The 26403-nt window shown below is 53.9% G+C and overlaps 3 protein-coding genes across 3 annotated transcripts; 2 read left to right on the plus strand and 1 right to left on the minus strand.

Moving 5' to 3' along the window:
- Positions 1 to 13605: 13605 nt before the first annotated feature.
- On the plus strand, positions 13606 to 16852 carry FAM110D (family with sequence similarity 110 member D). The gene is made up of 2 exons (XM_030327197.1): positions 13606 to 13787; positions 15925 to 16852. The coding sequence occupies exon 2, from the start codon at positions 16019 to 16021 to the stop codon at positions 16850 to 16852; it is 834 nt and encodes a 277-aa protein (XP_030183057.1). The 5' UTR covers positions 13606 to 13787; positions 15925 to 16018.
- A 1540-nt stretch (positions 16853 to 18392) lies between these two features.
- On the minus strand, positions 18393 to 21649 carry CC1H1orf232 (chromosome C1 C1orf232 homolog). Its single transcript, XM_030324533.1, has 4 exons — positions 21566 to 21649; positions 20367 to 20450; positions 20159 to 20256; positions 18393 to 18693 (listed from the first exon to the last, which is right to left on the minus strand). The coding sequence occupies exons 1-4, from the start codon at positions 21647 to 21649 to the stop codon at positions 18393 to 18395; spliced, it is 567 nt and encodes a 188-aa protein (XP_030180393.1).
- Positions 21650 to 23051: 1402 nt separating this feature from the next.
- On the plus strand, positions 23052 to 23985 carry ZNF593 (zinc finger protein 593). The gene is made up of 3 exons (XM_030327051.1): positions 23052 to 23333; positions 23529 to 23591; positions 23686 to 23985. Exons 1-3 carry the CDS (start codon positions 23134 to 23136, stop codon positions 23825 to 23827), a joined length of 405 nt encoding a protein of 134 aa, XP_030182911.1. The 5' UTR covers positions 23052 to 23133; the 3' UTR covers positions 23828 to 23985.
- The last annotated feature ends 2418 nt before the right edge of the window (positions 23986 to 26403 follow it).

The raw sequence follows: 26403 nt of genomic DNA on the forward strand, positions 1-26403 counted from the left end.
ATTTTCAGGGCGCCTGGGTGGCTCAGTTGGTTAAGCATCCGACTTGACTTCAGCTCAGGTTATGATCTCACGGTCATGGGATCAAGTCCTGTGTTGGGCTCTGCACTGGGCATGGAGCTTGCTTAAGGTTCTCTCTTTCTCTGCCCCTCCTGCACACAAGCACTCTCTCTCTCTCTCTCTCTCTCAAAAAAAAAAAAAAAAAAAAATTCACAATCTGCAAGCCAGCCCCTTTCTGAAATCCGAAGTCAAATCACATTACTTATGTAATCCTAAAATCCTTAAACAAAGAATTTAAAGTGGTGTGGGGGGGTAGTACCAGAACATTATTGACAGAAATAAATGCATATTGTCAATGTCAACACAGGCTTCAAATAATTCCTACAAATTTCTAGGGAAATGCAAGCTGCTCACAGTGAAAAATAACCAAACACACAAGGTAACAAGGCACCACGAGGGAGAACACATAGAACTGAGAGACGGTAGAAAGACCTTCAAAGATATTGGGATCATCAGACACACAACATAAAATAACCTTGATATATTCAAAAACTTAAAAGAGAAACTTGATATTATGGGGGAACTAGTAAACCTGAAAAAGAACCAAACACAATTTCTGAAAATGAAAAATATGCTAATTGAAACCGAGAACTCAGACAAATTATTAGGTTAGAATAGCCAACGTAACAATTGAAAAAATATTCAAAGGCATAGAACCTATAATTTCCAAATGAACAGAGGCAGGCAGTTGAGGGTCGATCCCAAAGATGTTTAAAAAAAAAAAAAAAAAGAGGGGGGAGTACAAAAATACAATGCCCATTAGAAGATGAGAAAAGTAAATAAAGATACATTAATCTCAATGAATGAGTTTAGAGATAAAGGATGTCAGACCAAATAAAAGAGCAAAATCCAATGGTGTTCTGTTTACAAAAGGCAGATCTAAGCCCTCTTAGAAACTGATAGATCAAGGAAACAAATACCCAGTAAGAACATAGGAGATTTTAACCATTTAATTAATAAGTTCTGTAAGTTCCAGTCATCTATTTGTCTATCCCTGCTGTCAATACTCCACGGTCCCCATTACTGCAGAATTAAGTAAATTACAAGCCAGCTTGTATACCATTCTTGGCACATAGCAAATGCTTAACAGATGTCAATTATAGTAGCACCAGAAACTCACTACGTGACTTTACAAAGTGTAGCCACTTCACCTCTGTGAACCTCAGTTACCTCTTCCAAAAAGTGGCCATATACAGGAGCCCCTGGGTGGCTCAGTCGCTTAAGCATCCAGCTCTTGATTTCAGCTCAGCTCAGGTCATGATCTCACGTGCAGTTGAGTCCTGCCTTGGTTCTGGGCTGACAGCATAGACCCAGCTTGGGATTCTCTCTCTCCTTCTCTCTCTGTCCCTCCCCCGCTCACTCGCTCTCTCAAACTAAATAAACATTTTTTAAGTGACCATATAATAAATTATTTTCCAAGTTGCTTTGCAAGCCAAATGAGATAATGTATGTGAAGATATTTCATAAACTACAGGAAAAAAAAAAACAGAAATGAAGGAATTACTGCTCTTACCGGTTAACTGGCATTACAAAACACCAAGCGTCCAGGTAAACAACTATCAGAGTGGTCACCAGGGGGAACAGCAGCGCTAAGGAGGTCCAGGATGTGCAGAGAGATGCCTGGCAGCCGTGTGGACCCTGGGGCGATTGGAGGTTGGAAAAGAGTCCCAAGGTGAAGGCGAATCAGAAAGGCTCCTTGAAGGGTGAAGCCTGCCCTCTGGTGGATGAGCCTGGGATACTTTGCTCAAAGGCAAGGTGCCCTGTGCGTGTCCCTGGGAAACCTCTCCCCAGTCTGAGCCTCTACATCTCCTTGACTCAACCGACCTGCTTCCTGTAAACATTAGAGGGTAGAGTGGGATAATTTGGAAACAAAATTATCACTGTGGCCTGTGTCTCACGGTGCCAAGCTCACCTAATCTCAGAGTATTGCTGGGGGCAGTCTCTAAGAAGTGACCAACCGCAGGGGCACCTGGGTGGCTCAGTCAGTCAGGCGTCTGACTTCGGCTCAGGTCATGATCTCACAGTCTGTGGGTTCCGGCCCCGCGTCGGGCTCTGTGCGGACAGCTCAGAGCCTGGAGTCTGCTTCAGATTCTGTGTCTCCCTCTCTCTCTGCCCCTCTCCTGCTCACACTCTTTCTGTCTCTCAGGAAATAAATACACATTAAAAAACAAAATTTTTTTTTAAGTGACTAACCACAGATGTCATGGAAGGGACTTGGCCTAGGCTCCTGACAAGCCATCTCTTTCAGATCACTAGGGCTGGCAAGGACGGCCACTCTACCTGTGGCTGAAACCTCAGGAGGCCGAGGGGGAACTGACCACTCAGGGTCTAGGCCCTTTATGGAGAAAATATTTACTCCCAGTCTCCCTGGAAGGCACTTAAAAAATTATCCAGGCTCTGAAACTAGTGGGTGCTTAATCATTTCAAACAGAGTAGAGCTAAATTTCAAATAGAGTAGAAAGACGTGTTGGGGGAGCTGCTCAGAAGCCCCCTTCAGGTGGTCTCTGGAGGGGGCTGGAGCCAGCAAATTGTTGCTGGAGGCTGGGTGTGTTCCAAGAATAATACATTGCTGAGTTCTCCGAAAGCAGACCTCGAGACAGAGCTCAGGCAGAAGATGTTTATTCGGCAACAACCCCTATGAAAGAAGGGGCAGGAACCAGGCTCAGGCAGGGGAAGAAGTTGAACTGCGATGCAGGCTGGCGAAACCTCGCTCTGAGGTCCTGGCACAGAGCTCTGGCGTGAGCATCGCCAGTCGGTGTCCTGCATCGGGCTGGAATGGCCAGACCTTCACACCCCATCTCTTCCGGTCACCACGCACAGGTTGCCCTGGGAAGGGTATGACCTTGTGTGAGGGAGCTCTCAGCAGGCGAAGCCCACCCTAAAGGAGGCGACAGCTTCAGGCCGACTGCACTTGCCACAGATGGGCAGCAAGCCCTTTCTTGAAAGTTACTGTCGGGGCGCCTGGGTGGTCCAGTGGGTTAAGCTTTGACTCTTGGTTTCGGCTCAGGTCGGCATCTCACGGTTTCATGAGTTCCAGCCCTGCATCGGGCTCCGTGCTGACGGTGCAGAGCCTGCTTCAGATTCTCTCTCTCACCCTGTCTCTCTGCCCTCCCCCGCTCACGCTGTCTCTGTCTCTCTCAAAATAAACTTAAAATACAAAAAGAAAGAAAGTTGGGGTCTGCCACAGACCATCGTGGAGCTGCTTGAATCCACTTCCCCATAAACATTCGAAAGGCAGCTCCTTCAGGAGTCCACTGGCCAGGGAGTCCCAGGAGGAGAAACTCGCAAGAGGAATTTTAGTGGCACGAACTAGATCCCCCACTGCTGCAGATGGTCTCAGGGCCACAATGGAGACTCCTGATGTCCCTCCTCTTCTATCCGTTCTAGATCCGCCCGCACTGCCCGCCCCCCCCCCCAGCTGCCACTTCTGCTGGCCTCAGTGGCTCACCTGGTGGCATGATCCAGACCCTCATCCTCAAGGAGCCTGAGCCCCTGGTCGCCAGGGCCTTCTCAGGCCAGGGTTGCATTACGTGGTCATTTACAGTCACAACTGGGCCAGGGACCACCAAGAAGCACCCAGGTAGGTCACCTGGAATCGACTATCCCAATTATGGAACAGCAGCTTTATTCCTATTCATAAACAGGGTCAAACACCTCTGCCATGACAGTGACCCCTTTTCTTAACCATTGGTTCCTAGATACAAGAAGCTCAGAACACCCAGGAGGCAGACGGAGCTTATAATTCAATGCAAATCCTTTTGGCAAAAGAATTGCAAATCCTTTTGAGAATGAGGACCTCTCACCCAGCAGGGCCCAGAGTGGCAGGGCTGGGACGTAAAAGGTCTTCACTGGGTTATTAGAATAATAGCAAATGGGATCGCTCCTGCTTTCACCCCTTGGTTCCTGTTTTCTTCCTATGGGGACACAGTGTCACGTAAAAGTCTTTGAGTTGGTCAATGCTTTGGAATAAAATTGCCCATCAGTGTCATTGATGTGCCACTTGGGGCCAAAAGGCCAGATCTTTATACCCTCACCTTCCTCAATCACAAGTTGGGGGGCCACCCTAGGAAGGGCTTGTCCTTGAGTAAAGGGGCTCTCAGCAGCAGAGGCAGACCCTGAAGGAGGTGACAAGCACCGACAGTTGGCTGACCGCACAGCCCACAGGTGGGGACAGTAAGCCATTCCTTGAGGGCACATTATGAGGAAAGGACCCAGATTATCCACACACACCCACTGTTTGCTTTTTCCTTAGACTTGCTCTCCTCAGGGTCCCAGACAACCAAAATAGTTATAAGAATCACATCTAGACAGCTCACCTAGAGGAGGATAGAGACCATTTCTCCCTGGGTCTCCTTGAGAGCGGGAAAAGTTCCCTAGGCTCCTGCAGCAGACTTTCCCTCGAGTCTCACTGGCCAGAAGGGGAAATTGTATGGTTTTAGAAGGCCTTCTGGGACCTGAATTTTGCATCACTCGGTCCCAAGACCCACCCTCTCAAGGGACCCTCTCGAGCCCCCTCCACAGTCTCTCCAGGGTTTCTTCAAAATCCATCCATGAAACAAGTATCTTGAGCACCCACTGAGTGCAAGGCCTGATTCGAGGTACTCAGGATATATCAGTGAATAAAACAAAGGTCCCTTCCCTCACTGAACTTACACTCTAGGTGGGGGAGATATTTATGAACGTAAATAAGTAAATTATTTAGTATGTTAGAATGTGCTAAGTTAAAAAAAAATAAGTAGATGCAAAGAGAAAGAGCAGAATAATATGTGTTGCAAATACTGCAGAAAGATGCTGGAGAATTATTAAATAAAATGGTCAGGGGAGATCTCACTGGGGTGAGAGCTGAACAAAGGCTTAAAACAAGCTGAAGGAGTCAGCAAAGCAGAGATCTAAAGAGAACGCATTCCAGGTAGTGGCTCAAAGCCCTAAGGTAGACAAGGTCGTGTGGTCAAAGTATCTGGGGCAGATTGGCTGAGAGGGAGGACAGCCAGAGATAAGGTGGGCTTACGTAAACCCTTGTGAGCCTTTGAGGACGTTGGCTTTCACTCGGGGAGGAGTCCTTTTCAGGAACTTGAGCAGAGAAGCTCTAAGGTAATTAACTTCCACTCGCAAAGGACTCATCTAGCAGCTGAGTGGGATGAGGTTAGACGGGAGCCTTACAGGCCACTGCAGCGATCCAGGCAAGAGAGGACAACTGTTTGGACCGGGGTGGTAGGAGTGCAGTGGGACAGAGGTGACATAAATCCAGATGTGTTGTGAAGATAGAGCCAACAGATGTTGCTGATGGATTAAATGTGGAATGTGATGGAAAGGCATGTGTCCAAGAGGGCTCCAAGGTTTTGGCCTGAGCAATTGGAAGGATGCTGAAATGGATCTGGGGTGATAAGAGATAGATCAGGAGGTTAGTTTTAGACATGTTCAATCCTGGGTTCCCAGATGTTAGCATCAATTCAAAGTCAATGTCTAGTAATTCCTGAAAGGTCTGAGTTTTCCCTTCCCCCTTCCTTGGAGAAAGACACACACTATACACTATGGCAGTGCTACAGGGTCCTCCCTTAAGGGACCTGACCTCCTGTTCAATCAGGACATCAGCTCTGTGAACTGGCTTGGATCTGGACATAGGACACAAGGCTGAGATGCTCCACGGTGACAATTCACCTTTGGCTTCTGGCCATAAGACTTGGAGGTGTTTCTGTTATATAAGTCAGTGGTATCAATTGAATAAGCTGCTCGTCTATTTCACTGTTAGGACACTCTGATCAAAGATCCCGGCAAGTCAAAACATGCTGTGGGGCGCCTGGGTGGCGCAGTCGGTTAAGCGTCCGACTTCAGCCAGGTCACGATCTCGCGGTCCGTGAGTTCGAGCCCCGCGTCAGGCTCTGGGCTGATGGCTCAGAGCCTGGAGCCTGTTTCCGATTCTGTGTCTCCCTCTCTCTCTGCCCCTCCCCCATTCATGCTCTGTCTCTCTCTGTCCCAAAAATAAATAAAAACATTGAAAAATTTAAAAAAAAACAAAAAAACAAAAAAAAAAAAAACATGCTGGTGATCACTTTACCTGCAGTGAAAGCGTCTACCTTGAGTCTGGCAATTCAGCCCTGCCACTTGGCCTCTCCTCCTCCAGGACCCCATCACCCCTAATGAAATCAGGGGAACCCATCTCAGTGATTCCTCTCCCAATATACCCCAACTGCAGAGCACATCCACCATAAAATTTTCCAAGGATCCTGGTGTTCTCACTTATGCTTATCTCAACACGGAGGTGAAGAACTACCCTCTGAGCCCTCTTGTGGGGGGGTGGGGTGGGTAGGGGGATGTACTCAGTGGGATTAGGGAACATATACAATTTCACATGATAAATCTTCTGCAACATTCCTATCTTCTTAGACATGAGACACATTCACCAGAGATATGCCGACATCTCAACCTCCCTAAATACACCTCATGTTTCAGTCAACTGAACAAGCAATATTAGAGCTACTTTCAGTTGCAAGAGATAACACGTTACATCTAGAATCTCTAGGAAGGTACTTCATATCGATAAAATCAGTCTGAGCCACTATTATAGTCTTTCCTTCTTTTTTTTTAATGTTTATTTTTGAAAGACAGCGTGAGCAGGGGAGGGGCAGAGAGAGAGTGGACAGAGGATCCAAAGCAGGCTCCATGCTGACAGCAAAGAGCCCGAATGCGGGGCTTGAACCCACGAACTGTGAGATCGTGACCGGAGCCAAAGTCGGATGCTTAACTGACTGAGCCACCCAGGCGCCCCTAGTCTTTCCATCTTGACTCCCCACCAGATCTATTAAATTAGGTTCTCCAAGGACAGAGGTCTGGCATCTGTCTTGTTAGCAAGCTCCCCAGGTAAATTTTATGTAGCCGACTGGAATCCACCAAGGAATAGCACTGGGGAGCCACTGATATAATCCACTTTCCTCCTTTTAATAGATCTGAATCTGACGCTCAAGAGAGAGCAACTTGCTCCAGACCAAGAGTGAGTTCATGTCAAAGTCAGGACCAGAACTTTGGTCTCCTGACTCCTTAATGAGAACTTCTGTTCTCTTGAGTCTGCTTCACAACAAACCTGGAAGCATTTGTTCAACATTCCTGAGAAATTAGTGTGGAGATGGGTTAGAATGGTAAGCTAACGAAGGCTTCTCATGTTCAATGCTGCAGGCACTCTGATGATGACCCTGGTTTTGGAGAGAATGATGTTTCCTTCCAGTTTATTTTGGACATAGGTGACTGAAAAATCAACCCAGCAGGGTTAAGCCAAAGGCAAAGGTATTGGCTTCCCCAACTGTGAAGACCACGTAGAGGTTTGCTTCAGACATGATTAGATACAAAGGCCCCACTCATCAAGGTCCATTTTCACTGTCTCTGACTCTCAATACTGCTTCCTCTCTGCTGACGCAGTCTTCGGGCAGGCTGGACTCTCTGGGCTCTGTCTTCCCAGGTTCTTGCACAGCAAAGAGGAGAGAGATTTGTCTCAACAGTCTCGGCAAAATTCCCCTTGGCTGTAATTGAGTTACATACCCATCTTTAAATGAAGAACTGGGGCCAGAGAAATGTGATAGGCTTTTTGACCCAAGCCTAGGTCAAGCAACCCACCTGAGTCAAGTTTCTCCATTCTGAGAGCACAGGTGGCCAAGGTCAGGGTAGGGTGAGGGTAATTGCTGAGTGACCAAAACCACAGAGGTTCATGGTGCTGGAAACGATGGAGAAGCTGGCAATGACTGTGAAGAAGGTGACGATTATAAACCCGTGACAATATTAAGGTGTTAGTTACGATGCTGTGATGATATTAGGGATGATGGGTGTAATACTTTTCTGGGTATCTGCCCAGCTCTCAACCTCCACCTTTTCCGGGAATTACCCTCCTCACATACAGAAGGGTAGGTTTCCACCATTGGGTGTGTTCAGTGTGACACAACACCTTCCTGGCCACAGCTCTGTGCCACCCTTAGAACTGACTAGAGGGATCCCTGCTCTTCAAAGGGGTCCCGATATCAAAATCACCTTGGGGCACCTGGGTGGCTCAGTGGGTTAAGCATCTGACTTCAGCTCAGCTCATGATCTCATGGTTCGTGGATTGGAGTCCCCCATCAAGCTCTGTGCTGACAGCGCAGAGCCTGCTAGGGATTCTCTCTCTCCCTCTCTCTCTGCCCCTCCCCTGCTTGCTCACTCTCGAAAATAAATAAATAAACATTCTTAAAAATAAATGCAATAGTTCATCTCTAAATTTAAGTGTTGCTTTAAGATTTTTATGTTGGGGGCACCTGGGTTCAAGCCCCACATTGGATGTAGAGATTGCTTAAAATAAATAAAGTTGAGGGGCGCCTGGGTGGCTCAGTTGGTTAAGCGTCCGACTTCGGCTCAGGTCATGATCTCCCGGTCCATGAGTTTGAGCCCCGCGTCGGGCTCTGTGCTGACCTCTCAGAGCCTGGAGCCTGTTTCAGATTCTGTGTCTCCCTCTCTCTCTGACCCTCCCCCATTCATGCTCTGTCTCTCTCTGTCTCAAAAATAAATAAACGTTAAAAAGAAAAATTAAAAAAAATAAATAAAGTTGAAAAAAATAAAAAAATAAATAAATGCTTGAGGGGCGCCTGGGTGGCTCAGTGGGTTAAGTGTCTGACTTTGGCTCAGGTCATGATTTCACAGTTCCTGAGTTCGAGCCCTGCGTTGTGCTCTGTGCTGACAGCTCAGAGCCTAGAGCCTGCTTTGGATTCTGTGTCTCCCTCTCTCTGTCTCTGTCCCTCCCCCGCTCATGCTCTCTCTCTCTCTCTCTCTCTCTCTCTCTCTCATGCGCAGTCTCGCTCTGTCTCTCTCTCTCTCTCTGCTCCTCACCCCCCCACCCTCTGTCTCTCTCAAAAAGAAATAAACATTAAAAATGTTTTTAAATAAATAAACATTAAAAACACTAAAATTTTTATGTTCAATTCTATTTCCTACTTTATCAACAGATCAAACTTTCACCAAATAGTAATGTTAAAAAAACTAACAAGAAAACAACTGCAGAGAGGCTAGCAGGGCATTACTGCCAGTAGAACGCGAGTGATATGAAACTTTTTTTTTTTTTTTTTTAGCAATCTCTACACCCAACCTGGGTCTAGAACTCATGACCCTGAGATTAAGAGTCACATGCTCTAATGACTGAACCAGCCAGGCACCCCTGAAGCTTTTCACTATAGTAACATATTTAGTAACTTTGCTTAAATCAAGACAAGAAAAATAGATTTTACGGAATAAGGCTAGAAAAATTTGTGAATTACTCACATGTTTATTTTCTTACTCATCCAGTATTGTTGGCCCTTGACCAAAATACCCATACGTGTGCAATAATAATTAAATTCAGTCATGTTTGATATTTTCATGGCTTTCTCTGTGTTAAAAAGAAACACCAAAACATATTTTTCAACTTGTCATTATGAATGCATATTTGTCAATGTTTGCAGGAGGATACATTTCTTGCCGCCGCGTTCCACGCGAACCCTGCCCCCGACTGCTCTCCCATGTGTGTGTTCCCTACTCGGCTAAGCGGAGACTGGATGGTTTGGGTTCTTTGCACTGGATCAAGAGGCGCCCTCGCTGAGGCCAGCGGAGGAAAGTGAGGGTGACCAGAGAAAGGCGTGGGGGCAGAGGAGGTGCCAGCAGGTGGGGAAGCGCTGCCACCCGGGGCTGCCCTCGTGCCCGCCCGTGCGTGCGTCCGGAAGACTCCGGGCTCCACCTCGAGGGAGAGCAGATCTGCCCAAGAGCCCGGGCCACGGGTGCTGCCCTGTGGGTGCGAGTCCGCTCTGCAGGCCCGGCTCTGCCGCCTCCAAGCCGTGTGACCCTGGCCGAGTCACTTCTCCGCCTCTGCCCGCTCCCTCCCCGCACCCCCTAGGGTTTGGGAAGAAGCAGGTGTCGCAAGGAGCGCAGCGCCTCGCGCACAGCGGACAGTAAATGGAGTTGGTTTCCTTATTCTAATCCTGGGCTGGAAGCGCTGTGCGAGCGGACAGCCTCTCTTACTCACTGTGTTCACTGGCAACGCGAAGGGGCTCCACAAAGAGCGTGTCATGACACCTTCCTCTCCGCGACCCCGCTGCCCTTCCCTCCCCCGGTGGGTGCTGGGCAACGGCTCTGCCCAGAGGCCGCACCCCTCGGAGGCAGAGTGGGAGCCAGGCTATTGTTGTGGCTGAGATTCTTTCCTAAACGGAAGGTCCCGAATTACAGGATAGCTGCTCTGATCTCCGTGGGGGCGCACATGGCGCAGGGGGCCCCTCCTGTGGTGCTGGGGCCTCACCGGCGCCTGCGCCGTGGGCCCCTCCTGCTGGCAGCTCCTGACCCCTCCCGGAGCCCTCTCCTCTGAGCCGCCTTTTCTCAGGACCCCCCACCACCTCACGCATCTCCTCCCTTCTCGGCACCTCATCTTGTCTCTCAGCCCTCCTGAGCCTCTCCCTCCCTCTGTCCCTCTCTCCCCCTCCTCCCTCTCTCTCCCTCTCCTCCCCTCCCCTCTCCACACCCCCTGCAGTCCCCTCCCTGACACCCTGGCTCCTGCTGTTTTGGGGTCTGTAGCTTTCACCATCCCTCCCCCAACACCCCCCTCCTCCAGACCCCACCAGACATCCCACCCCTGCCAGAAATCCCTTCCGGGCCCAGATACCCCCTCTTTGAAAAACGTACCCCTCCCCTCTTCTCTGGCAGAACACACGTCCTCCCCTCTCCCCTGCTTTGTTCATCTCGGTCACAGAAAGAAGCACTGCTCTGGCTGAAGTTGTGATCAGTCTGTCATGCCCCTGCCCCCAATCCACCCCTAAGCAGGCTGAGCTCCCTGAGGGCAGAAACCGGTCTGACCCTGCTGCTGACCCCACAGCGCAGAGCAGAGTTCAGAGTGATTTGTTGACAGCAGCTGAGACTGTGGGGTTAGAAACCATTTAGGCCGGAGGTGTCATTGCAGGGCAGGGGCTAAGAGGCAGATCCATCTAACATTTATGCGCACCTTGAGGCACCAGGGGCTTTCTCAGCTGCCACTTCTTTGTGCCACTCAAGACCTGGGTCTTCTCATTCCGATTTTACACAGAAGGAAACTCAGAGAGGTTGAGTTCTTGCTCCAGGCCACACAGCCAGTGAGCGGTTACACCAGGGTTAGAATCAAAGGCAGGGGCTGAGCTGTGTGTGGCTGTGGTGAGGGGCCTGTAGCTGGCTGCTAAGGGAGGTGACAGTGTGGGTCGGGGGCCTGAGGCTGGATCTGAAGGCCTCCCAGAGCCTTCTCATTATTCCCGACACTGACCAGAGCTGCTCCCCCAGCCTCCCCCCCCCCCCACTCTCTTCTCCGGAAGGAGCCAGTTCTGACTCAGCCCATTTCCAACTGATCATCAAGGTGATCCGGGAATGAGCTTGGAAATAGGAAGGAAATATCTCTCAGATTTGGCCTCCCACAGGCCCAGGGTCCTGCCTCTAGCACCGGAAGGAGCCACTTTAAGGATGTCCCTAGGGATCCATTACCAGAAAGACAGATGATCCGTTCATGGCAAGTGTGACCCAGAGACGGGGCGGGGGCAGGCAGCTGGAGCTCCACCTCATGATCTCCCCACTCCTCAGTCTCTCGCTGACTTGCAGGGCTCTCTTACCCAGAAGGCCAATCCAGTTTGACCTCTCCTCCATGAGCCTGCTCCGCCAGCACAGTAGAGGGTCTGTTTCCATTGGCATCCTGGGACAGGGTACTGTCACCCCTCAGACTGTGCGCTGGTGAGAGCAAGGCTACTTGACCATCCCCCACCTCGGACTCCAGAGCTGTGTCTCCCCCCTCTGACTGGACGCTCCGAGGGCTGGGGCTGCCTCCCCCATCTGATGGAGTGCTCCCACAAGCAGAGTCCCTTCTAGTCACCCTCATCAGACCAGGGGCTGCCCCAGGGCAGCCCCTGCGTTCCACTCTGAATCCCTCATTCTGCAGTCCAGCATCTGTCCTAGAAAAGAGCTGAGAAGCCCACTCCCCACCCCACCCCACCTGCCCTTCCCAACCCGGATGCTCCTTTAAGACCAAAGGGATGGGGGTTGTCAGACACAACAGCCCCATCCTCCCCCTCCTTCACAGGCCAGGTTTCCTGCCATTGACAGCATCCCAGCTGGGCCCTGCCCAGCCTCCACGCTTAACCCCTTCACGACCAGATCTCAGCGCTATGGGCCAAGAACTCCAACCTGCATCTATAAAATTAGGAGAAAGAAAGTACCCATTTCACTGGGTTGTTTGGAGAATTAAACTTATTAGTCATGGCATGAAGCACACACAGAACAGTGTCCAGCATATATTAATCTCCCAGTAAAAGTTCTTTGCCTTGCGTGAGCTTGGATCAGTCATTTCACATCTCTGAGTCTCGGTATTCTCAACTGTCAAATGGGGGAACTAAAACCTACTACTCCCCAAAGATTGTCCGAGGGATGAACTGTGATCATGTAGATGAAAGCACTTCTCAAAGAGCCGTAATAATACAATATGGAACTATTGTGGACCAAAAAAAACCCAAAAAACAAAAAACTTCCTTTAACTAGGTGATAAAAATCTCTTACCAGCAAATGGGCCTCTGATTTTTTCAGTCTCATTACCTTACTTTACAGACAGAGGGTACAGTGGAGAGTGGTTTTGGAGTTGGGTTTTGGCAAGATCCTGTTTCTTCATCCATCAAGTGGGATGGTCACGTCTGCTTGGGGGGGGCACCCCCTAGGGTTTTTAGGATAGACAAAGGAGATCCAAGAGCACAGGTGTGAATGTGCTTTGCAGACATTGAAAGTTCTACAAGAGAGGGAAAGGGATTTGTGGAAAGTGGTCAGTTGAAGGAGGGCAGGGGCCCCTTGGCAGGGACATTGACTTTTTTGCTCTGGGTGCTGCAGTTCACTGGGGAGAAGGAAAGAGGTCTCCCGGCACCAAGCACTGCGGGGACAGGGCTCCCCCTTGAGACATGAGATGTCAGCTCTAGAAGTCCCTGGTGGGGCAAGGGAGAAAGGAGACCAAAGGACCCAGGCTTGGCCCCAGAATCCTTCCTTCACCACCTCTTCCCAGCCAATCTCATTGGCCATAAGAGGACCATGGGCAGAGGCACCTCCAATGGGCTCCAAGGTGGCTGTCTTCCCAAGACTTGCTGGGACAGGCTCACCCCGCACATCTGCGGCACCCATGCCCCCACCCTTAGGCTGCAGATTCCTGGCCTCACCCCTAGGGAGAGCAGGCTTGACACCATCCACACACCCCAATCAGGACAGGCCTAAACCTGCTACAGAGGAAACAGCACAGTCAGTTAGGACCCTGCTCTGCCTTCCCATTTAACCAAGAGGTTCTGCAAACGCCTAGCAGGGGGACTGGCCCCATATGAATAGAATGTCCCTACCCCAGGCCTCTGGAGGAAGCTAGGGAATCAGGAGACCTTATCTAGGGTCCTGGCAGTGTCCCAAGCTCACTGTGCTTCCATACAAATCACTTAACCTGTCAGGGCCTGTGTGGCCAGCTGTAAAATAAAGGAGCTAGACCTGGTCCAAGGGTCCTCTCCAGCACTGAGACTGTGACCAGGAAGGAGTTAACTGGAGACCAGGCTCCTGGTCAGGAAGGCAAGGGTTAATCTGGGGGGGGGGGTGGAGACTCTCTCGCCTTTTCCTGTGGAGAGTGAGGTTTGGCTGCTACCAAAGTTACTTCCAGTCCTTGCTGTCCCTCCTGGCCTCCTGTGGTCCTTCCCAGGGACCCCTGCATTCAGCCTCCATACTCAGAGGTGAGTGCATCCTGAGCCCAGGCTGGGGTGGGCAGGCACTCAGGGACCCTAGAGCTGGGAGGCTGACACGAAGCCAGCGAACAAATCCCCCAGCCCATGTCCAGAGCTGAAGCCACGAGCAAAGTTCAGACCACTAACCACAGGACTGGGAGAAGGTGGGCAAACGGACGGAGGGCACCCTAATGTCTGCCAGGCTTCTAGGGTGGAACATCTGTGGTCGAGCATCAGGGCCAACCCAGGAGGCAGGGAAGAGACGGCGGACGGCAGATTATTTTGGTCTCTGTGTTTAAGGACTTTTTATAGCCTTGCTCCTCTGGGCTGGGAAGAGGAGAAGGGGATGGGAGGATAACCATGAGGTCAGACAAGCACAGTGCCCTCCTGGGACCTTGGAATCTGACCCATTGCCTGGTGTTATTTCTTGAGAGCTGGGAGGGAGGACACTTCCAGGCTCTCCTTGCTGCCTGAGTTCCCAGCCACCAGCTACCTATGGACTGACTTACTAAACACTAGATAGGTGTGTGTGTGTGTGTGTGTGTGTGTGTGTGTGTGTATGAGAAAGAGAGAGAGACAGAGACAGAGACAGAGAGACAGAGAGAGACAGAGACAGAGGCAGAGAGACACAGAGAGAGACAGAGACAGAGCCAGTAAAGCTGAACTGGCTATGCTGGGCTGGGGGGGTTTGGCAGGGTCTCTGTTCCAAGGCCTCTGGGGGCGGGGACCCTCCCTCTATCCCTGGCAAGTTCTGTTCTTTTGTTGCCTCTAGACTGGAGGTCAGGTCCCCTCAGCCCCCAGAACTTATGTCTCCCTTTCAACTGAATGGAGGATTCAGGGAGCAGGGGTGGCATGGGGTTTGCTGAGCCATGTGGGTGGCCCCCTCTGTTACTGCCAGCGGAACTGTCAGCTCTTGATTTACAACCGCTCCAGGTCCTCTTCCCCAGTGGCTGAGGGGAGGTGGCGGACAAGGGTCACAGGGTCTCAGGATGGGAAGAGGGCAGGGACCCCGAGGGCAGATTTCCGGGAATGCTGGCCGGTTATGGGGAAGAATTTGTGGAGGGAACTTTTGAGTGAGGCAAAGGGCCCACATCTCATGGAAACTGCTTGGTTTTATAGCAGCAGGAATAGAAGCAAAACACAAGAGGGAAGTTCTGATAGGCAAGGAGAGGCGCCAGCTGGACTAGTTCTGCAGTGCGAGGTTAGAGACCCGTCTCCTAACTCTCAGTAAGACCTGATTAAGCCCCTTGCTCTCTATCAGTTTCCTTCTCCGTGAAACGGAAACGCAGAGGTGATGTTTACAGTTGGGCACTGGGGAATTTCCTTGGCAGAGGTACAGAGGTGGCAGGTAGCTGGCAGATCTGACCTCGTGACCAGCTCTCTCTCCTTCCCCATGGCCCTGCTGGGACTGGGCAGGGCAGTTGGCTGCAATTACTGGAGGTTCCTACCCTGTAGTTATATCCCTGACCCCCAGTGCTTCAGGGAGGGAAGGGTGGGCCCCGCCAGAGCCAGCCTGTGGCTGGGGAGCCTTCTTGTCTAGGATTCAAAGTTGCTGGGTTGGGAAGAGGTATTTTTTCCGGTTGAGGCCACTTGCGGGAATTGAGCTGGGACCAGCCCCACTTCCTTTTCCAAGTGTCCTGCTTGCTGATGCTTGCTTGGCATGGCTCCGTGGCCAGATTAGGGCACCCTCAAAGGGGCATTAAAAAAATTTTTTTTAATGTTTTTATTTATTATTTTTGAGACAGACAGACAGACAGAGCATGAGCAGGGGAGGGGCAGAGAGAGAGGGAGACACAGAATCCAAAGCAGGCTCCAGGCTCTGAGCTGTTAGCACAGAGCCTGACACGGGGCTCGAACGCACGGACTGTGAGATCACGACCCGAGCCGAAGTCGGCGCTTAACCGACTGAGCCACCCAGGTGCCCCAAAGGGGCATGTTTTTCTGGGCGGCCAGGGAGCCCCTGCTCAACCTCTTTGAGGGATAGGAGAGCAGGGGAAGAGGTGGCCTGAGCTTCTGCCCCCTGGACCCGGCACTGGTTGATTTGGATGGGGGAGGGGTGGCTGGCTGATCCTATTCCCAGGAATGCCTACAGGAGAGGTGCAGGGCCATCTACTCTTTCCCACTGACCATTCCTCCTTCCCTGTAGGTACCAGGGAGTCCCGACCAATTGCTCTTGGCTCCTCAACTGGCTTCCTCCCTCCAGTGGCTTATGGGGTACTATCCTGCCCAGCTCCGCTAAGATGATCCTGGCCTCTCCCTCCACCCCGTCCAGGGGACGGACCCCCAGCGCCGTGGAGAGGTTGGAGGCCGACAAAGCCAAGTATGTCAAGACACACCAAGTGATAGCACGACGTCAGGAGCCAGCCCTGCGTGGGGGTCCCGGACCGCTCTCCCCGCACCCCTACAATGAGTTGGGACCCCCTGGATCGCCCAGGACGCCCAGGCCCGCCCGCCGGAGCAGCGGCAGGCGGCTGCCAAGGCCTGACTCCCTCATCTTCTACCGCCAGAAGCGGGACTGCAAGGCTTCGGTGAACAAAGAGAACGCCAAGGGCCAGGGGCTTGTGCGGCGCCTCTTCCTGGGGGCCCCCCGCGACGCCACCTCGAGCAGTCCCGGCCCAACCGAGCGACCAGCGGCTCCTGGGGCTTGGGCCGCTCCCCAAGATGCCCCGGAAGCGTCAGGAAAGCGGGCGCTGTGCCCCACATGCTCACTGCCCTTGTCGGAGAAGGAGCGCTTCTTCAACTACTGCGGCCTGGAGCGCGCGCTGGTGGAGGTGCTGGGCGCTGAGCGCTTCTCTCCGCAGAGCTGGGGCGCCGACGCCAGCCCCCAGCCCGGGGCGCCGCCGCCGCCCGGCTCCGGGGACACCAGCGACTGGACGTCCAGCGACACGGATCGTCCGGACGGTGCTGGCGGCGGCGGGGGCGGCGGCGGCGGCGGCGGCGGCGGCTCGGAGGCCGCGGGCTCGGCGCGGGACGGGCGCCCCCCGGTGTCCGTGGTGGAGCGCAACGCGCGCGTCATCCAGTGGCTGTACGGCTGCCAGCGCGCCCGCGACCCGCCGCGCGAGTCCGAGGTGTGATTGCGGCCGCTCGGGAGAGGGCTTCCGGGAAGTCCGGGGTCCGGGCAGGGTTAAGGGGTGGGCGCGGGGCTGGACCCGGGCACCGGAAGGGACGCCCTGCCTCTGACGCGCCGGGTGCCGTGGCGCGAGACCTTCCCTCTGGATCTGGGCTTCCCCTTGTGAACCTTGGGAGGCTGGGACAAAATGATTCCCAAAGGCCCTTCCCAGCGCAGACGGCGGAGGGGGAGGGGGCAGCTATGTGGCCCCTGTGGAGGCCGGGTCTGGGGAGAGAGGTCTGGGGTGGGAGATCAGAGAATCTGCTGAATAAAACCACAATGTTATTTAAAGGAGTCGTGATGTTGGATTAGAGAGTCCATATTGAGGAAAGAGGCGGGGCGGACTTGCGTGGTTAGGTGCGTGGGTTTGGAGTGTGGGTTCCAGGCTCACTGCGTGACCCTAGGCAGACACTTAACCTCTCCGAATCACAGTTGCACCCCTCGGTGATCAAAGTATTTTTGAAAGGGTCCTCAAGCTCATGGCCAAGTGACTGGCGTATAGGAAATGTTCAATAAACGACAGCAGCTAAGACCGCTACTGAATTGGTAGTAACTCTATTATGATCATCTTCCCCACTGATCCTGACCTGAGTGAGGTCGGTCCAAACTAAAGCTGGGAGCCTGGAATAGCGCGTTTGGGGAGTTCTGGCGAGGGGTCTGCCCCAAAAACCTGGGATCCGCCGGCCCGGAAAGGCCGCCCGCATTCCTGGAGATTTGCTGCCCCCTTTTGGTTACTAGCTATGAATGGGCTGAGATGTGAAGAATCCAGAATTGAGGGCAGTAAAGGAAGGGACTCTTCAAATGAGGATTTTGCCAACGAGGAGCCTCACATCCTGCCACTGTCTTCCTTTCCGTCAGAGACACACAGGGTCCCCTGTTTGCCTCACACACGTCCACACGTCCAAGTCTTTGTTTACGGTCCATCCTCCCTTTGCCTGAGTTACCTTCCCCTTTTTTTCCACTCATCCTTCTAAGATTACATATATTCATTCTCCCTCAGAAATTCCTGAATTTCCCAATCGGCCTCATCTCCTCCGAGCTCCCAAGTACAGCCTTATTTTTATGCCTCAACTTGTCACTTTGTGTGGGACCCGCTGGTAGTTTGGGTTCTTCCTTTGTCTCTGACCTTCCTTACCCGAGTACAGGGACTGTGCACATAAAAGGGCCACAGGCAACGTTTGTCGAATGAAAAGAGGCTGAACAGGGCGACGGGTCCTGTCCTCTGGGGCTCCTCAGCTTCCTGGAAAGTTGTAGTCTAAATGGGACACAACCTTTCCTGAAACCAGGACTGTCTGGTCATTTTCTCCCTGTACGTTTTTGGGGGGAGAAGGGGAGGACGCTTTGAGCTGGACCCCGCCTTGAGGTTGCCCACCCAGAAGCAGTCATCCCTGAGGTCCGGACAAAAGCACGCGGTCACACAGGGTGTCGGGTCAGGGTCAGGGCTTTTATGGGGGGGGGGGGGGGGGGGGCGGGGGGAAGAGCGGGCGCCTTGTTGGACCGGCCGGCTAGTCACCCTTGGGCGCAGCCTTCACCCTCATCTCGGCCAGTTTGTGGGTGAGGAAGCCCCACTTGAAGCCGGCCACGGTGTCGGCCTCCCCAGGCTCCAGGCGCTCGGCGGCCTCCTCCGCGGCCTCGTCCCCGGCTTCGGGATCCCGCTCCCGGGTGGGTTCGGCGCCGCGCAGTATTGACGCCGCGGCCGCCTGCTGCTGCTGCCACCTGCTGGCGAACGTGTCCCAGAATCCGGACCCTCGCGGCTCCGCCTCCGCCGCGGCCACCGCCTGCGAGGGGGACTTCGCCGCCAGCGGGCTGCGGGAGAGGGACGGGTCAGGGGCCAGCCGAGAGGCGGGAGGAGAGGACGGAGAGGACGAAGAGGGGAGACGGGGTGCAGACGCTAAGAGTGGGGCCGGGGAAGCCAGGGTGAGGTCAGATGACGGGGGGGGGGGGGGGGGGGAGCGCGTGCCGGGAGACTGGACGCAGGTCAGGACCTGGAGGCCCGGGGAGGGTTCAGAGGCACTGGGAAAGGAGGCCGGAGTGGGACAGGGTCAGGGGATTAGGGGAGGGGTCTGAGAAGAGGGGTCCGAGACCAAGATCCCTGGGGAGAGAGTAGGGGTCGGGGGTTTAGGGAAGGAACTCGGGGGAGAGGGGCAAGGCCAGAGAAGGGAAGCCTGAGGCGCCGGGTCCGGAAAGCTGTGGGAGGGGACCGGAGAGAGTGGCGGGGCCCAGCGGTGCTAGCGGGAGGAGTGAGACCCCCGCGCAGGTCCCCATCCGGGGGAAGGGGCGAGGTCAGACTCTTCGAGAAAGGGTCTTTGAAGCCGGGGTTGCAGCGCTGGGGAAAGAGGCAGGGCGGGGGCGGGGGCAGAGGCAATGTTCTGGGGTGGAGGGAAAGGGGGACTAGGAAAATGAGGGAACCCTGGAGAGAAGGACAGGTGAGGAGACCCAGAGGAATGAGAAACGCCTAGATCAGAGGCTTAGCCGGGAGGAGGACTGGGGAGGTGGCATGGAGGGGAAGGGCAGTCAAGGAACGGTGATGAAGCTTGAGGTGGGAGCCTCAGGGCTAAGGAAGGGTCCTTGGAGCTCTGGGAGGGACAAGAGATGAGCGCCAGGGGACAGAAAGGAAACCCCGGAGCTGGAGAGATGGGTGGGTCAGGGGGACTGGAAGGGAGAAAGGAAGAAGAGAATGTCAGAGGAAGGAGGCAGGACTGGGCTGAAGCAAAGGGCAGGGAGGCAGTGTGTGCCAAAATAGAGCTAGGAGAAAGGAGCTGGCCCGGGTACCATCCCCTAATCCCCAGCAAGACAGCGGTCCCTAGACTAGCCTGCCTCAGGTCTTCAGGAGCCTGGCTGCAAATATAGACCCCAGGCCTCATCCTGCATCTGCTGAATCAGAATCTTTGAAGGAGGGTCTGGCAGAAATTCCCTAGGAGGATGAGGGTATTGGGAACCACTGATCTGGACCACCCTCAGTTCCAAGCGCCTAAAGTTTCTGTCTTCTGTTCCCTGATTGTAGGGAGATGACCCCTCCCATATGGATGGGGAAAAAGAGCCTAAAATACCTCCTAGCACCTTAATTCCAACAGCCCTTAAAGTCTTCCTGAGATCTAACCTAATCTCCAGATATGATGATTTGGCCTCTTTCCTGCTGAGAGAAACTGAAACAGCCCGTGGCTGCCTCTCCCCCTCCCTCCTTGGTCAGAAAGACAAATAGACCAGAAGGAAAGGACGTGGGAGAAGGGAGACCCCAGGCCCATCCCAGCCCCCACCAACACACACGTACTGGTCGGCACAGGGCTCCGGTGGCAGCAGCTTGTCCTCATCTTCTTTGTTAAACAGAGACGACATTGTCAGCCAACCTTTCACCCCGACCCCCTGAACCTAGGAGGAAGGGGCTGGGAGTCAGGGAAGGGTCATAGCACCACCTCCCAGGATTCCACAGCAGCCTCCTCCAGACTCCCCCGGGCTGGGGTAAAGAAGGAAGAACTCACCCGGCGGGCCAACTGGGACATGGGATGGAAAGCCTCTTCGGTAGGTTCTGCCGGCTCAGAGTCCACTAACGCTGGGTTCCCTCTCTGGGACACAAGACCCCTCCCAGCATGAGAGAGGTCCCAGAGGAATGGGACTTCCCTCCCCCGCTGCTAGCCTGGTACGCACACCCCGGCACCCCAAACCCCACAACTAAACACCCATCTGGTCCCCTCACGCCCTCCATAAATACATACAAGTGTACCTCTACACAAAGTCACCAGCCACATACCTTACCTGTATAGGAAATCCCTGCAGACACCCTCGAGCCCACATACCTGCCCACCCATGGACGTATCCACACACACCCAAAAATGTGTGGACAACGGCATGCATGCTGATGTAGACACACACCTGTACATGAGCATGCCTCCACAGGGCTATGCCTCTTCGCCTGTACATAGCTGTACGTGCTGTGAGGCACCTATACAAGGACACGTACACTGTTATACCATTCACACCTGTGAACTTACAGAAATGCAGGCAGCAGCACAGAGGCCCATCTACAGCACACTAAACCTCTCCACCCATCCACAGACACAAAGATGGAGATGCACACACACACACACACACACACACACACACACCCTATAGAACTAGTTCCTGCCCCTGCCACATCTGTTTGCACGAACTGCTACTTATTACAGCCTCTAGATGTAAGACCGTTCCCAGTGTCAGAGCCTTTTTGATTTTTTTTAAATGTCAGAATAAACATGCTCCAAGTCTGGCTCTGATCTGATGCTGCAACAGTGACCCTCTAAGGGCAAGCACGACTTCTAGGACCATAGGCCTCACTTCCTCTCCAGGCAAGCCATCCCAATTCTGCTTAGCTCTGCCCATTAGGAAGTTGTGTCAAGCTGCATGTGCCCCATGTGGCTACTGCCCCCTGGTCTCTTCCATGTGGCAGCCCTTGGCTGCCATCTTTGGAGATGGAGTCCGTCGTGGGAGACAATGACCATTTTTCCCGTGGCCCCCCAATCTTCTTCCTCAGTTTCCTGAAATATCCTGGCTTTCGGCACCAGGCCATTTGTCATCCTTGAGTGTGCCAATTGTTTCTGCACAAATGTGCCTCCCCTCACAGAGCCTGTCCCTTGCTCTTCATTGTATCTCACTCCTGCTCTCTCTGCCCATGACCCACCCAGCAAACATGGATGGTACCCACCTCCTCTGCCAGGTCTTCCTCAGATTCCCCACTGAGGGTCTGTAACACTTTGGACTTGTAGGTTTTCCAGAAGGCCTGGTTCATGGCTGCAGGGAAAACAGGCCTGGCACCCAAGCTCAGGAAGGCAGTGACTCAGTGGGCACCCAGCGGGTCTGGCTCCAGGAACTTGGTGAGGCCAAGAGCCTGTCCCAGGGATCAGGTGACTTCATTAAAGATGCACCAGCCTCCCCAGCTGGCACACTGTCAGGCAGGTGAGCTGATCCAGAGGAGTCTGGGGTGGAGACAGGACAGAGCTGGCTTCTGTGGCCTCAGCCCCTCGTCTTGACCCATATTGGCCAAGAATAATGGAGACATCTCTCTCCACGGAGGCCCGCTTCCTGGCCCTACGGGTACTTGAATTTGATCTCTTGGAATGGCTCCAAAAAAAATCTGCTTGCATTCACAAAGTCCATTTATAAAGTCCTTGGGCCCAAGACCCACACTGGTGCCCCTGTGACTGTAGCCATACCAGTTGTGCCTTCAGCAGGGCCTGCCCTATGTCCCCACTCACCTGTGAACTGGAGTGGGGAGGTCTCAAAGCCCCTGGCTGGCACCCTGGGCTTACATTTCTCTGCTTTGTCTGGGCTGGAAACCGATTCCTCTCCCCAGGGATGCACGTGCATGTCTCCCTGTTTCCTGGCAACAGGTTCCAAAGAGCTGGAGCCCCTGAATTATTGCTGAGCTCCTCTGGTCAGCCAGGAAGGCACCAGGCTCCAATGAACGGAGAAAGGCTCTCTGGCCTTCTCCCCACTCTGAGCACAAAATACCTAGGCTGTTATCTCTGCCTTTGCTGCCAGCCCACACCAGGGAGTCCAGGGCTCAGAGAAAGGGGGCAAAGATGAGAGGTGCTTCTGCCAGCCCTTCCACTTCTTGTGAGAGTTGCTGACCCCGTGCAGTCTGAGGAGATGCCTGAGCAGAACCCTCCTTGCTCACGGATTTGACAGGGGGTGCACGAAGGACGGAGACCCAAGGGAATAACTGGGGAACGGTGAGAAGTGGTGAGCGCTTTGTCAGGAACTGGAGGTATCTCAGGAGTCCCTGTGGGGGCCAGATCCCAAACTTACTCACTCGCACTCATTAATTCATTTATTCACATCACAGACATTTTTCAGTGCCTCCCAGAGATGCTCAAGGCATATTCCCTCCCCCCGCTGACCGTGGAGTCTAAGATCTGGGAACAAGCATGGGGTGATAGTGCCAAGGGATGGAGTAGAGACAGGTCGGGCCAGAAGGGACCGGAGGTCAGGGGGCGGAATCCCCCGGGGGCCCGCACCACCCAGCCGCTCCCCGGCCAAAGCCTCGCCCTGGGCGGAAGCCGCAGCTTTGAGCCCCGCCCGGCGCTCCGTCTCTGACGTCGACCGCCGCCTGGGGGCGCTCAAGGAGCGGCCTGCGCGAGTGACGTCATCTGAGGCAGTCTGGACGAACCTGCTCCGCCCCCGGGCGTCCTTGACGTCATCCAGCAATCCGGAAGCGCCCGCACGTGTGCCCCTGACCCGGCTCTGGGCCCCCTGGCCCCGCCGTCACTGGCCATGGGTCGCTCCCGTCGGACGGGTGCTCACCGAGCCCACTCCCTGGCCCGCCAGATGAAGGCGAAGCGGCGACAGCCGGACCTGGACGAAATTCACCGCGAGCTGCGGCCCCAGGTTCCCGCACGGTCTCGTCCAGACCTGGGCTCCGAGCCCGACCCCGACCTGCCAGGGTGCGGCCTGCATCGCTGTCTGGCCTGCGCGTGAGTCCCGGCCGGGCCTGGCCTGGGGAGGAGAAGGGTACGCGGGACGGGACGGGGGCGTGAGGTCCGGGTCCCAGGACGCGCGGGTTCTGCTGACCTCCCATCACTTCACGCTCAGAGCCCCGCGTCAGGGAGATAGGCATACCTGAGATGCATCACCTCACTCTCCTCCTTACCCACCTCCCATCCCTACAGGAGGTACTTCGTCGATTCCACCACCCTGAAGACCCACTTCCGATCCAAAGACCACAAGAAGAGGTATGAAGGAGTAAGGAGAGGACTGGTGGTCGGGTGCTGGGCAGACAGGGCTTGCATCTGGTCAGCTCCCAACTCTCTCTCTTCTTTCAACCAGGCTAAAGCAGCTGAGCGTGGAGCCCTACAGTCAGGAGGAGGCCGAAAGGGCAGCGGGTATGGGCTCTTATGTGCCCCCCCAGCGGCTGGCCGTGCCCACTGAAGTATCCACTGAGGCCCCCGAGATGGACACATCTCCCTGACATGGTCTGAGGATGTAGGGCAGGGGAACTGCCCATGGACAGTGGTGCAAGGGCTAGGCTGGCAAAGACTGTGCCAACCTATTTTGGCCCTGGGTTTGGGGAGTGGACGGCCTCTTCTGGGTGTCCTCACCCCCAATAAAGGAACTGGATGAAGAGGACTTGTCTCTGACTCTCTAACCTCCAGGCCACTCCTCCAAACTCCTGCCCTGTAGGGGTTTCTCCGTTACTCTTGTTTACAGGGCCAAGGGTGTCCATTCCCCACTTGGTCCGGCTTTGGAACCTACAGCCTTGCTTTCCCTCAGGGGTCCTGGCATCTGAGCTGGAGCCCCAAGATGGAGCCCAGGTCAGTGAAGGGGAGAGGGAAGATCAGGGACTGAACCTCAGAAAAGAAGTGGGCTCCCGAGATTGCAGCCCCCACTGAGTCACCTCCCCCAGGACCCGGGCATGAGGCTGCCTACTTTATCATCAGGCCTGTGGCGGCCGCCGCTGCCCCACCATCTTCCAGACAGCATAGCAGGAGCCACCCAGTCCAAGGACAGCCAGCAGTGTAGCCACTACCCCGGCCAGTGGACTCCGGGGCTCTGCTTTGAGCTCCCCAGCTATCTGCATCTGGAGGTACACAGAGGGTCCATCTGAGGGGTCAGTTGAGACTTCTGGGAAGGTGGGGGAGTGGGAAGGAGCTGAGAGGGTACAGCTGGGTGAAGGAGATATGGATGCCATTGCTGCCCCAGGGAGATTCCACCCCAATCCCTCTCGCTTCACTGCCCATCTGGGCCCTGGCCGCTCAGGCGGCAGGAAACGTGACAGCCTGGATGCTGGGGGTGTTAGCCCAGCTATGGTAGGGGAAAGAGGGGGTCCGTGGCTGAAGCCGTAGGTTAGAGGTACTTACCTGTAGCACCCGGAAGTAGCCAGGGGTCAGGCGTCGAAATCTCATGGTGGGTGCCACTAGTCTTCCTTGGCGGCCTGTGGGGTGGAAGCAGGAATGAGGATTAGTGGTGTTCATAATACCAAGGAGTGGAAATCAGGGCATAGAGGTGTCTGACCTCTCATATCCATGGGAGCCATACCTCAGAGGATGCTCACCAGCGTCTGCCCTCCCAGGTCTGGCAGGGGGCGGGGCAGCTGAACCTTTAAATCTGGTCCCTTCCCCCGCCTGCCCATCCTGCCAGCTTCAGGAGCAGCTGTCAAGAGAGATCAGCATCAGGCCTGAGCAGCACCTCCCCCACTCACCAGGGAGGCCAGGCTGGGTAGGGCAGGAAAGGCCTTGCCTGGCAGCGCTCAGGAGTCTTAGACCTGGACCAGGTACTGGGAGGGTCTCCCCAGCCTGGGTCCTGGCTCTATCCCTACTCCTCAGATGGTTGGATATCACGAGTCAGCCCTCAGCATAGGAGGGGCAGGGTGCCTTATTAGCCCTCCCTGGTCGCCCTGAACATTGGTGAGCCTTTTCACTTGGTTTCTGTTACATCAACGCCCATTACCTTGGTGGGGGGGAGGGCACATATCACTTCTTTCTGCAAGATGAAGTTCCCGCAGGGACTTTCCTATTCTTGGCTTGGGGACAATAATAAAAGGAGATTAGCATATACTGATTAAGAGAGCTGTCCATGGCATGTTAAAAAACAGCTGACTGTGCCAGGCAGTATTATAAGCACTTAACATGTATTAATTCATTTGGTATTGGTTATCTTATAATATGAACAACAACAACATGTTTTCAGAATAGTATACAGAGTACCTGCATATGCAGAGAATGGAAACTTTACAGTGGTCCCCACTTGGGCCTAGAATAGAGATATAATGACCTACTGCTAACCTTTGAATATTTTACAACAAAGATGCAGAAGGAACTTTTATAAACTCAGAAAACTACCTTTAAAATAGAAGCTACCTTGGGGCGCCTGGGTGGCTCAGTCGGTTAAGCCTCCGACTTCAGCTCAGGTCACCATCTCCCGGTCCGTGAGTTCGAGCCCCGCGTCGGGCTCTGGGCTGATGGCTCAGAGCCTGGAGCCTGCTTCCGATTCTGTGTCTCCCTCTCTCTCTCTGCCCCTCCCCCGTTCATGCTGTGTCTCTGTCTGTCTCAAAAATAAATAAACGTTAAAATAGAAGCTACCGTTTACTCTGCCCTTAGCTGCCTAGCCCTGCCAGGTGCTAGGAGCAGAAAATAAAGGCAAGGTTAGGGGCGCCTGGGTGGCGCAGTCGGTTAAGCGTCCGACTTCAGCCAGGTCACGATCTCGCGGTCCGTGAGTTTGAGCCCCGTGTCGGGCTCTGGGCTGATGGCTCAGAGCCTGGAGCCTGTTTCCGATTCTGTGTCTCCCTCTCTCTCTGCCCCTCCCCCATTCATGCTCTGTCTCTCTCTGTCCCAAAAATAAATAAACGTTGAAAAAAAAAAAAAAATTAGAAAAAAAAAAAAAAAAAAAAGGCAAGGTTATGTGGGGCGCCTGACTGCCTCGGTCGGAGGAGCATGCGACTCTTGATCTTGGGGTTGTGAGCTCAAGTCCCACGTCAGGTGTAGAGATGACCTCTTAAATAAATATTTTTTAAAAATAAAGGCAATGTTGTGGACGTCAGGCCCCCGA

The sequence above is a fragment of the Lynx canadensis genome, chromosome C1 (assembly GCF_007474595.2).
Source record: "Lynx canadensis isolate LIC74 chromosome C1, mLynCan4.pri.v2, whole genome shotgun sequence".
NCBI classification, from domain to species: domain Eukaryota; kingdom Metazoa; phylum Chordata; class Mammalia; order Carnivora; family Felidae; genus Lynx; species Lynx canadensis.